General features: G+C 54.9%; 1 protein-coding gene across 1 annotated transcript; it reads right to left on the reverse strand.

The window, feature by feature from the left end:
• Positions 1–4,003: 4,003 nt before the first annotated feature.
• LOC137927224 (uncharacterized) lies at positions 4,004–6,538 on the reverse strand. Its single transcript, XM_068771004.1, has 3 exons — positions 6,407–6,538; positions 6,183–6,341; positions 4,004–6,103 (listed from the first exon to the last, which is right to left on the reverse strand). The coding sequence occupies exons 1-3, from the start codon at positions 6,536–6,538 to the stop codon at positions 4,004–4,006; spliced, it is 2,391 nt and encodes a 796-aa protein (XP_068627105.1).
• Between the last annotated feature and the right edge of the window lie 4,667 nt (positions 6,539–11,205).

Genomic DNA, 11,205 nt, shown 5'->3' on the forward strand with positions numbered 1-11,205 from the left:
ACTCCGGTTCGGCTTCGAGTGCCGGTCTGGGGTTCAAATCAGGGAGGAGACAATAGCCTTCCTGATAGGCGAAACTGCAACAAGAAAAGAGTTCCTCGAATACTGTAAAATAATTATAACGCAAGCTATTAAAAGAAATAAAACTAGGTAAAACAAAAGAAAATAAAAAATAATAAGACTGATGTAAAATAAATAATAAAGAAAACAACTGTGATTGATGTACCTAGAAAATAAGAACAGTAAAAAAATAAGAGGACGAAAGAAAGAGGAATAGAGCGAAAGGGTATAAAAGAATAGAAATGTGACATGATAGATAGAAAAGAACGGATGATAATAAGATGAATGATAGAACAGAATGACAATAAAAATTTATGTGAAAAAAATATTTGTAAAAAAAGGTCCCTGTCCCAAAAATCAGATAGAGGTACGAGAGGCCCCCAATAGCGGGGGTCATTAAAAAAAAAAAACCTAACCTAACCTAACCTTTTTTTTTTTTTTTTTTGTTTCGGTGGGGAAATCTTCCGGTATTCAAGATGCCCTGCCTCTGGGGGAAGGACAGGGGTATGTGGGATTCCTACCCACTAAAACCCCCCCCGGTGGTCGCCCTCTGCGCTAAACGGGGGACCGCGGTATCTCCCGGTCAGGGATCGCCACGCGGTCTTCCCTTGCGCCTTGCTATTTTTCGATAGCCCGTCCCGGGGTATGCGTGGATACACTACCCCCGAAACCCTCGTGGTACTATCACGATGGTTCGGGACCACGTCGAACCATCGTCCGCCTCAGAGTCGCCGAAGCTAATGGGAGTTTAGGGCCCCCAACCTAAACTCCCGCGACTCCGAAGGCCCCGTTCATGGTAGGGGAGCACCATTCCTCGGAGGGCCGTCGCGAGGCACGTCTTTGCGCTGACGGCGTCGTCTCCGAGCGGGATCTGTCCTCTGCCGATCCCGTTCGGCTGCCTCCTTCTGGACCATGACGGTCTCACAAAAAGAGGCCACGGCCCTCCACGCCGATGACCCACTCAGCATCGCCGACACGATTGCTGGCAAGGAAAGGTCCTGTCCGATCTCGTCCGCCAGAATCCGCCGCTCCGACTGCCACGCCGGGCAGACCGCAAACGTGTGCGAGGCGGAATCCTGGGCGGCTCCTCCGCAGTGGAAGCAGTTCGCCGTCGCTTCGCGACCAATCCTACACAGGTAATCACCAAAGCATCCATGCCCGGTGATCATCTGCGTAAGCCTGTAGGTGAGCCTTCCGTCTCGTCGCTGCATCCAGGCCTCGAAGACGGGCAGGATTGCTCCAACGACGCGTCTGCGCGCATAGCGCTCTTCCGAGAGCTTAGCGCGCCACGTCGCAAGCGCCCTGCGCCGTTCCTGCCGTCTGACCGCCTCGAGCACACGGTTCGGCTCGCCACCGCCGTCTCGGCGGAGGGTGCGGACTTGGTCGTAGACCCTCGCATCCGACTCCGCTAGAATGTCCAGGGGCGGAAAGCGCGCCAGGACTGTCGCCGCCTCGAACGATATCGTGCGATATCCGCGTACGATCCGTATGGCCATCCTCCGCTGGACGCTGTAGATCTTAGTTCTACAGCGTCGAATCGCCAGCCTTTTTGCCCACACGGACGCCCCGTACAAGGCTACGGACCGTACGACCCCTGCATAGAGGCGGCGGACTTCCTCCGTGGGTCCCCCGAGATTAGGCAGCAGTCTATGCATGGCACCCGCTATCCTCTCAATCCGGGGGACGAGGCGATCGAAGTGCTCTTCGAAGCCCCAGCGGCTGTCCAAAGTGAGGCCGAGGTACTTCATGTACCGCCCCACCGTGACATCGTGCCCACCGACGCGAACGCGCGAGTCGGGAGGTTCCCTCGTTCGAGGCAACCGGTGGAACCATAGCGCCTCGGTCTTGTTTGGCGCTATTTCCAACCCCAGCCCGCGTATTTTAGCGACGACGACTTCCGTCCCAAGCTCGGCGAGCTCCCTGGTCCTCTCGAAGTTGTCTCCGCTGGCGACTACCAGCGTGTCGTCGGCGTAACAAACGACGCTCACGCCGGCGGGGAGACTGACTTGCAGAACCGCATCGTACGCGAGGTTCCATAAGAGTGGTCCTAGGACCGACCCCTGCGGCACCCCGCGCTTGATCTCCCTCCGGTTACTCCTTCCGTTTTGGTCCATGTACACGATGTACCTGTCTCGCAAGTAATCGCCGATGACGCCTCGCAGGCAGGGAGGGACCTCATGCTGGATCAGTCCCTCCCTTATCGCATCCCAGGGCAGTGAGTTGAAAGCGTTGACGATGTCGAGGCTTATCGCCAACGCTACACCACCCCGCGACACGGCCTGTTCCGACAAGGACCGAACGCGCATGATCGCGTCGACGGTCGAACGCCCTCGACGGAAGCCAAACTGGCTGTCGGCAAGATCGGGGCCGACGCGAGACAGATGCTCGCCGATACGAGCGGCAATTATCCTTTCGAACAGCTTGCCGCACTCGTCCAGCAGGCATATGGGACGGTACGCAGAGGGAGATTCTACGGCCCTGCCTTCTTTCCTCAAGAGGACCAATCGTGCCTCCTTCCAAGGCGTGGGGAACGTGGCTCGGCGGAGACAGCTCCGCCAGCTTACCCCCCAAAGACGCCAGACTAAGTACCCAGACCCGACCCGGTATTCCGTCGGGCCCCGGCGCGGTGTTTCGCGCTCTGAGACGGCTCACGGCTCGATCCAGCTCCTGCGCCGTTACCCTCGTCTCATCCGTCCACTCCCACGGCTGTGCCGGGGGGTGCGCGGAGGGACTTGACCGATCTTCCGGAAAAAGAGTATCTACTACCCTCCTCAGAAAGACCGGTTCTAAGGTCTCCGTCGTCGGGGGCATCCATGGCCGGAGTTTTCCCAGCACTATTCGGTATGGACGCCCCCACGGATCCCTGTCGAGTCCCTGCAGGAGCTCGACCCAACACCGAGCCTTGGCGCCAGCTACCGCCTTTTGCAACGCCTTTGTAGCCGCCCGGTACTCCCTGTACAGTCTGGCCATCTCCTCCTCCGGAGCTTGCCTTCGCCTCCTTCGGGCTCGGGTGTACCGGCGGCGGCTCAGCAAGCAGACCTTGCGGAGTTCCGCAATTTCCGCCGACCACCAGTGCACCCCCCTGCGCTTGGGACGACCGGCCCGGGGCATCGACGCGTCGCAAATTTGCGTCAATATCTCCCGGAACCAGTTCGCTCCCCTCTCCGGTTCGGACAGAACCTCTTCGGCGTTCGGCCAATCGGCGACGCAGGCGGCGGCCTCTAGCCGGTCTTTGTCTAGCCGCTTCAAACACCAGCGTCGCGTAGTGCTGCCGTCACGGCCGCCAGAGTCAGCGACGGGCCTGCGGATCGCAACATCGAAAACGATGTGGCGATGGTCAGAAAGAGTGACCACCTCCTCTGCAACCCGCCAGCCCGAAAGCATACGCATTGCAGCGGGAGTCGCCCATGTTAAGTCCACGACCGACTCCCCCTGCCAGCGCACGCATGTGCTGACGGATCCCCTGTTGACAAGTCGGAGATCCAGTCCGGCCGCCCACTCCAAGACGGTGTCTCCCTTCGGATCGTCCCTGGTATTCCCCCACGCCCTGTTGTGGGCGTTAAAGTCTCCAAGGACGATCAACGGACAGGGGAGGTAGGCCGCAGCGCAGTCCGCCACCCTATCCAGGTACTCCTCGTAGTCGGCGCGAGACCTGCTGGGAGACACGTAGCAGCCTATCATGGCCAAGGGACCCCATTTAACGGCGACATAGCCCTGTCCCTTAGATAATAAGGTGCAGGGTGGGGTACCCTCTCCGCCCCTCCAGTAGAAAGCTACGGACCCTGAGTCGTCGCCGAACCAACGAGGATGGTCAGGCACGTTATAGGGCTCCGCTACTACTGACAAGGCAACCCGAAACTCGTCGACGGTCTGCATCAGCAAGTCCTGAGCATTCCGGCAATGGTTCAGGTTACCTTGGAGGACTCTGAAGGGCAGGAATAGAGGTCTAAGCGACCTCCATGTCCGAGCTTACGCCCGGCGCTGCGGTCGGTGCCGCTGCGGCCGCCGTGCTGGTGGTCGCAGGCGGAGTCTTTTTACTCCTCCTGCCTTTACCCGGCGTTGGGCCGCACCTCTTACCCAGCCGGTGGTTGGAGGGCAACCCAAGGTCTGAGCACAGAGGGCATTTGAGTGCGGATGACACGCACTCTCTTGCCTTGTGCCCAGACTCGCCACATGCGAAACACCGCGTGCTCCGGTTTACAGAGTTGGGACACCTGGCGCCGACGTGTCCCTTCTCCAGGCACCGGAAGCAGTGCATGGGTCTGGGTTCCAGGGGTGCCACCCTCACCGAACCCCAACCCACACGCACGCGCCCCGCAGTCACCAGAGCATGGGCCACCTTGACCGGGCACCGCAACCAGCAGGTGCCCATGCTCGTGTTTGTTCGGTGGACGTCCCCGACCTTGACGTCGTCCACCGAACAGCCGCCCGCCTCTGCCACTGCTTCCGCGACCTCGCCCGGACTGACGGCGTCGTCGAGGTCCTTCAAGCGGATTTCGCTCGTCTTGACGGGGCGGCTGATCTTAACCGCCACATCGCGAAGGACCTCACGCATCCTCGCCGCGAGGTCGTCTGCCTTTCGGCCACAGTCTTCTCCACTGATCTCCAAGAGGAGCGCTCCAGTCAAGGCACGTTTTTGGCGCAGAGCCTCGATGCCGAGGTCCGCCAGCCGTATTCTTGCCTTCGCCGCCTTTACTACCTCTGCATAGGTGGAGGTGGAGCCTTCCGGCAGCGTAACCGTCACGGCCGCCGTAGTGGGAGCTCGCTTCGCCTTCTTAGTCCCGCGGCTCCTGGGTGCGGCAGGCGGTTTAGCACTCGGACGAGGCACGGGCCGTGGCGCCGACCTGGGTTTTCGGGCAACCTCAGCCCAGGTGTTCCGGGTCGTGATCGCCGACGCTGCCGGAGGCGGTGCTGTCACTGGAGGCAGTTCCGGCACAGGAGGAGGCGCAGTCTTCCTCCTGGGGCGCCTAGACCGCCGCGGTCGCGGCGGCTGCGATGCCGGCGGTGCTTGTGGAGGCTGCGGCGGTGCGAGCGGCTCGGAAGGGACGGTCGACTGAGTCGGACGCGGTCCAGTCCTACTGGCGGCCAACGGCGGCCTTATTGCCCTGTCGGGGAACAGTTTGGCCTCGAAGGCAGCCAGTTTCGATTCGATGAGGGCTCCAATGCGATGCATGAGCCCCTCTTCGGTAGACGCGGACGTCCTTGGCACTGGTGCTGGCCGGGCCCGCGGAGGCGCGGGGGCAGCTGCCTTGGCCTGCTCCGTTGTAGCACTACGGACGCGACGAAGCTCCATCGTGAGGCTTTCCACTTTCGCAGAAAGGCTGGAAAGCTGAGAACGCAATTCTGCGTTTTCTTGCTCTAACTTCTCGACGGTGGAGTCGCCCGCCGTCCTGCGCGACATCTCCTCCAATGCTGCCTTGACGTTCCGCGCAGCGAGCCTCAGGCTACGCACGTACGTGCCCTTGAGGTTGCTGGACCGGTCCGTCACCTTCTCGATAGCCAGGAGGTTGGTCTCTGCATATTGCCGGGGATCAGCACATGCTCGCAATTCGCGAGCCAACTGCTCCTGACTCGGGAGCCCTTTCTTCGACCTAGTGCGCAATGGCTGCACAGAGGGGTCGAAGAGTCCCTCCTCGTCACTGTCGGTTCCGCCGACCGTCTCCGTGCCCTCGGTCTCCTGGGCAGAATAAGCCGCATATTTTGCGGCCACAGCACCAGGGCTCGGAGGCTTGGCCTTTCTCTTACCGGCCCTCGAGAACGCGCCAGGGCCGACCGATGCGCGAGAGGCGTCTGATCCGCCGTCGCTTTCTCCGACCGTACTAATCGCCAAACCGGCGGAGCGCATAGATCGCCCGCGCTTATCACGTACCGAGCCTGATAGACGGCCCGGCACCTCCGGCTCTTTAAAATTTTGGGCCCCGGATGTTAAGGGCCCAGCGGCAGACGCTGAAGCGTTGCCGCGACGCAAGTTTTTGCCCCCCCCAGATACGGCGGGGCTGCCTGGGCAAGGCCCAGGGGTGGATTCTCCAGCATCGCTGGTACCACCCTGGGGAAAATTTGTTTTTTTAACTGCGTCCATTATTTTTTTTTTCCTTTTAAGGGTGAGGTCCCTTCGCGCTTGTGACTGAACTCCCTTCCAGCCATTCATCCCGTCGGCACGGTCCAACCTTGGGATTAGGGTTATTTTTGAAGAGGTTTTCTTCCTCGCAGCTCCGTACAGGTACGGAGCCCCCGGTCCCTACTGGGATTACGGGTTGTCCGGTGTCGGCAGAAGCCGAGTGCACCTGGCACATCACCGCACTGGTCACATCCTCTGTCCCATCTCTTAAAGATGGGTACGGGATGCTACCTCAAGCCTGAGCGGCTCGTCTCTCGGACTGTGCAGTCCTTGGCCGTTTCTCGGTTCTGGGAAGAACCGATGGTACGCCCCTAACCCTGCCAGTTTTGGTCCACGCCGGAACATGCCCAATACCACCCACATCTGGGTGGCGCTCCCCCATCCGCCACCCGGGGGACGCGCCCGATGGAAGGTCTGGCAACTCCACACGGGAACCTAACCTAACCTAACCTAACCTAACCTAACCTAACCTAACCTAACCTAACCTAACCTAACCTAACCTACCTACCTACCTACCCACTTCCTACCCACCTACCTACCTACCCACCTACCTACCTACCCACGGGCTGAGGTGTACTGCTACGTGGCGCGTCCCCAAGGTTGCGGATAGGGGAAAGCCCGAGAGTCGCAATTTGCGAAACAGGGTAGGGGTGAAATAAAATAGCCCTCGCGGACAAAACACAACCCGATGTCAGTGGTCTAGCGTGCCCAGGACTGGAAGGCGACAGGGTATGGTCGTCGCAAGCGCTCCCCTGAGGGTACCAGGTCCCACCTCAGGCGTACTTAAGTGGCCTTACTTCGGTAACCGGGGCTCTGCCGAAGCGGACTGTATATTTCCCTAGGTTCTCGTGGGAACAGCATGGATAAATTAATCAAAAAAACAAACGAAAATGAAAGTAATATGGAGCTGAAGAAGGCATTACAGCTCCACGAAAATACAATCACTGCCCTGGCGGAGTACATAAAGGGCAAATTAAACGTTCATGGAGAGATCCGCAAACATGTGGCCGCGCTAGGTACATCGTTTGCAAAGATCACCAGGGAAATTGGAAGCGTCGGATAATCAAACGCCACCACATCTGTAGGAGAAGTGCAAACGTCACCGTCTCTTTACAGATTGCATTCGGACACGACTGTAAAAGAAACCGAAGAAGAAAGCAAATCGGCAACACCGAAGAGCCGAAAAACGCGAAAAGTCAAAAGGACGGAACGCTCTTCACCCTTGGAGATCAGCCAGGCACCGAAACTGCGAAAAGCTAATACAACGGACTTAGCAGTTACGGTAAGGCCAGAGCTGAAGCCAAAGCCGCCACTTCCACACGATCACTCGGAGTGGAAAGAGGTAAAAAAGAAGAAGCAACCCAAGAAAAAAGTAGTAACGCGTCCGAGTGCTCTTATCATTCGCCCAAGCCAGAAGGATCAGTACGCCGAGATCCTTAAGCGGGTCAAAAAAGATGCTTCCGCGGATCATATAGGCAAATGTGTTGATAAAATTAGAAGGACGGCTACGGGCGATATGCTTCTTATCCTAGCGAAAAATCAAAAAGATAAAACGCAGGAGATAAGAAACACCATTTCCACAGTTCTTGGAAAAGATGCTACGGTAGTATGCAAAGTACCTGAACAGGAATTAGAGATTAAGGACCTAGACGAAACCACGACGGTGCCTGAAATCATAGAAGCCCTACAGAAAATAACTGGCGGAGGAAGCCATATTTCTGAACACTGCGTCAAGTCCCTTCGCAAAGCATACGGAGGAACACTTACGGCTTCTATTAGAGTAGCAGCAGAATTGGCCAGAACCTTAACAGAGCGGCAAAACATCAAGATAGGTTGGGTCAATTGTAGAATAAGAGCTACTCAAAGGCCTATAAAATGCTTCAGGTGCTGGCACTATGGTCACGTTGCAAACAAATGCAGCAACAAACATGACAGATCGAAGAGCTGCATCAAATGTGGGGAAATAGGCGAGTGCGAAAAAGAGTGCGGTAAGGAAGCCCGATGTATCCTCTGTGTTGATAATGGGAATTCCGAAGACTGTGCTCACATTGCAGGATGTGGTCATTGCCCTATATTTAAAAAAGCACTTCAGATGTTAAGACAGCCTCAAAAATGATCAAGGTACTACAAATTAATCTTAATCATTGTGAGGTTGCCCAAGACCTACTCATGCAGACTGTACGGGAGCTAAAATTAGACATAGTACTAATTTCGGAACCCTATAAGCACATCAGTGGCCTAAACTGGATCACCGATAAGGAAGGAAAAGCTGTCATCTGGGCATGTGGCACTAAACCTCTCCAGGGTAATCAAAATAATTGTTCTGGATTTGTAAGAGCCAAATTTAATGGAATACATTTCTACAGTTGCTATGCACCACCTAGCCTAACACACGATGAGTTCGTCCGGTTCCTGGCCAAATTAGGGGAGGATGCCCGAATGTACTCCCCGGTAGCTATAGCTGGAGATTTTAACGCTTGGGCAGTGGACTGGGGTAGTAAAGCTACTAACACTAGAGGTTGCCAGCTTCTGGAAGCGATGTCACTGTTGGACGTCGCCTTACTTAATACAGGCGATAAACCCACGTTCACAAGAGGTGAGGCGAGCTCAATTGTGGATCTCACTTTCGTCAGCAGTACACTAGCAAGAGGAAATAGCAGTTGGGAGATCTCGGATACTTACACCGCTAGCGACCACTGTGCCATATACTGGGAGGTACCATGTAAGCCAAATACAAATAGAGTACCACACACAAGAACTGGTTTAGTGGGTTGGAGGACTAGCATGTATGATCCCGGCCTGTTCAAGATAGCACTCGAGGATCGACCACTGCTTTCCAAAAGTGCCAGTGAAAAGGCGGTTGAAATCATAAGGAGGCTGACTGAGGCCTGCGATGCAACAATGCCAAGGCGATGCAACAACAATCGAACCCCACCGGTGTACTGGTGGAATGATAACATTGCTGAGCTTAGGAAAATATGTGTTAAGGCGCGTAGAACCTCCCAACGGGCTCGGAAAACACCACAATTCGAGCAGCTCTACGACAAATATAAGAAAGCGCGATTAAAATTAAATAAATCCATTAAAGAGAGCAAGAGAAACGCGTGGAAAATATTGTTGGAAGAGGTTGAAAAGAATCCATGGGGCAAGCCGTACCAGGTTGTAGTTAAACAACTGAGACATGAGAATACAACGCCCACTTGTCCTATTCTACTAGGAAGAATTGTCAGAGCTCTGTTCCCCACGCAACCAAAATCCTCCTTTCAACTAGGGATTGTGGATCCGAATGAAATCCCCCCTATTACCGAGAAAGAGCTAATGGTAGCATGCGGTAGGGTTGGAAACAACAAAGCTCCGGGACCGGATGGGATCCCCAACGTAGCTCTTAAGCAAGCTATTGTAGCAACACCAGGAGTCTTCTTGGAGGCCTACAATAGCTGCTTACTGGAAGGGACCTTTCCTACCGCGTGGAAACGACAGAGACTGGTACTTCTCCCTAAAGGTAAGAAGCCACCAGACGAGCCATCGTCATACCGGCCCCTCTGTATGCTGGATACTGCGGGGAAAATACTAGAACGTATTATCCACAGCAGGATCGAAGCAGCAGTTGAACCCCACCTAGCTAACTCACAGTATGGGTTCAGAAAAGGCCGGTCTACGCTAGACGCTATAGATCAAGTAGTCAATATAGCAAAACTAGCAGTGTCTGGGAAAAGATGGAAGAGAGGCTCGATAAAATACTGCCTGGTTGCCACCTTGGACATTAAAAACGCCTTTAACTCAGCAAAATGGGAGGTTATCATGGGGGCACTTAGCTCACTGAATGTACCTCTATACCTACGTAAAATAGTCGCTAGTTACTTCTCTGATAGGGTCCTCATATACACTACGGAAATCGGGACGGAGGAGTACAAAGTCACCGGAGGCGTCCCACGGGGGTCAGTACTAGGGCCACTTTTGTGGAACGCTATGTACGATGGACTCCTAAAGAAACATCTACCCGGCGAAACTAAACTCGTCGCATTCGCTGATGATCTAGCAGTCGTTATAGTAGCGAAACACGTGGAGGAAGTGCAGTGGGCATTTGAAAGATCCTTCCAAATAATCACCCTGTGGATGAGGTCAGTCGGACTAGAACTGGCTGAGCAGAAGACGGAAGCAGTGCTCATTACTGGCAGGAGAGTTGCGGAGACCATCACACTCAATGTCGGCAGCTGTGAAATCGCAACTCAACCAGCTATACGGTACCTTGGAGTAATGACCGACCATAGGCTAAACTTCAAAGATCAGGCTGAGAGAGCAGCAGCGAAAGCGTCTCTGGTGATAGTTAAACTCTGCCGACTCATGCCTAATGTCGGAGGTCCCAAGCAAAACAGAAGGAAGTTATTAGCGTCGGTGACTACGTCAGTGCTTATGTACGGAGTACCCATATGGTCCGACGCACTGAGCAAGCAGGAGTCCCGCCGGAAAATCGCCTCTGTTTATAGAGTCAGCACTCTACGGGTAGCTAGCGCCTTTCGTACAGTATCGGAGGATGCGGCATGCGTGATAGCAGGTATGGTTCCTGTTGCGCTTCTTGCAGACGAAATGACGAATCTGTACCGAAGCAAAAAATGCAGACCAGACCCAACATCAGCTGAACTTCGAATCCAGGGAAGACTGAAAAGCTTGCAACAGTAGCAATCGTCTTGGAATAAGTCGCCGAAATGAAAGTGGACGCGTAAGCTAATACCAGACCTAGAGCCATGGGTGAACCGGGATCATGAAGAGTTGAACTAATACCTAACACAGATGATATCCGACCACGGCTGTTACCGAGCGTACCACCATAGGTTCAAATACGAAGATTCCCCTAACTGTCCAAATTGTGTGAAAAACTCGTAAAAAATGTTTATTTCGAGTTGGAGCCAAATGTCAAAAAAACGCGCAAGTTGGGCGCGCGCGTTCAAAAACTGCCGCCCATGCACTGGCTGGCTGTTTCTTAACTTTAATTTCGAGAAAAAAGGTTTAAAAACGGTTAAAACAGAATG

Source organism: Battus philenor, unplaced genomic scaffold (genome assembly GCF_028537555.1).
Source record: "Battus philenor isolate CCGP_79_NKW_IND1 unplaced genomic scaffold, ilBatPhil1.0.hap1 SCAF_30, whole genome shotgun sequence".
Taxonomy (NCBI): domain Eukaryota; kingdom Metazoa; phylum Arthropoda; class Insecta; order Lepidoptera; family Papilionidae; genus Battus; species Battus philenor.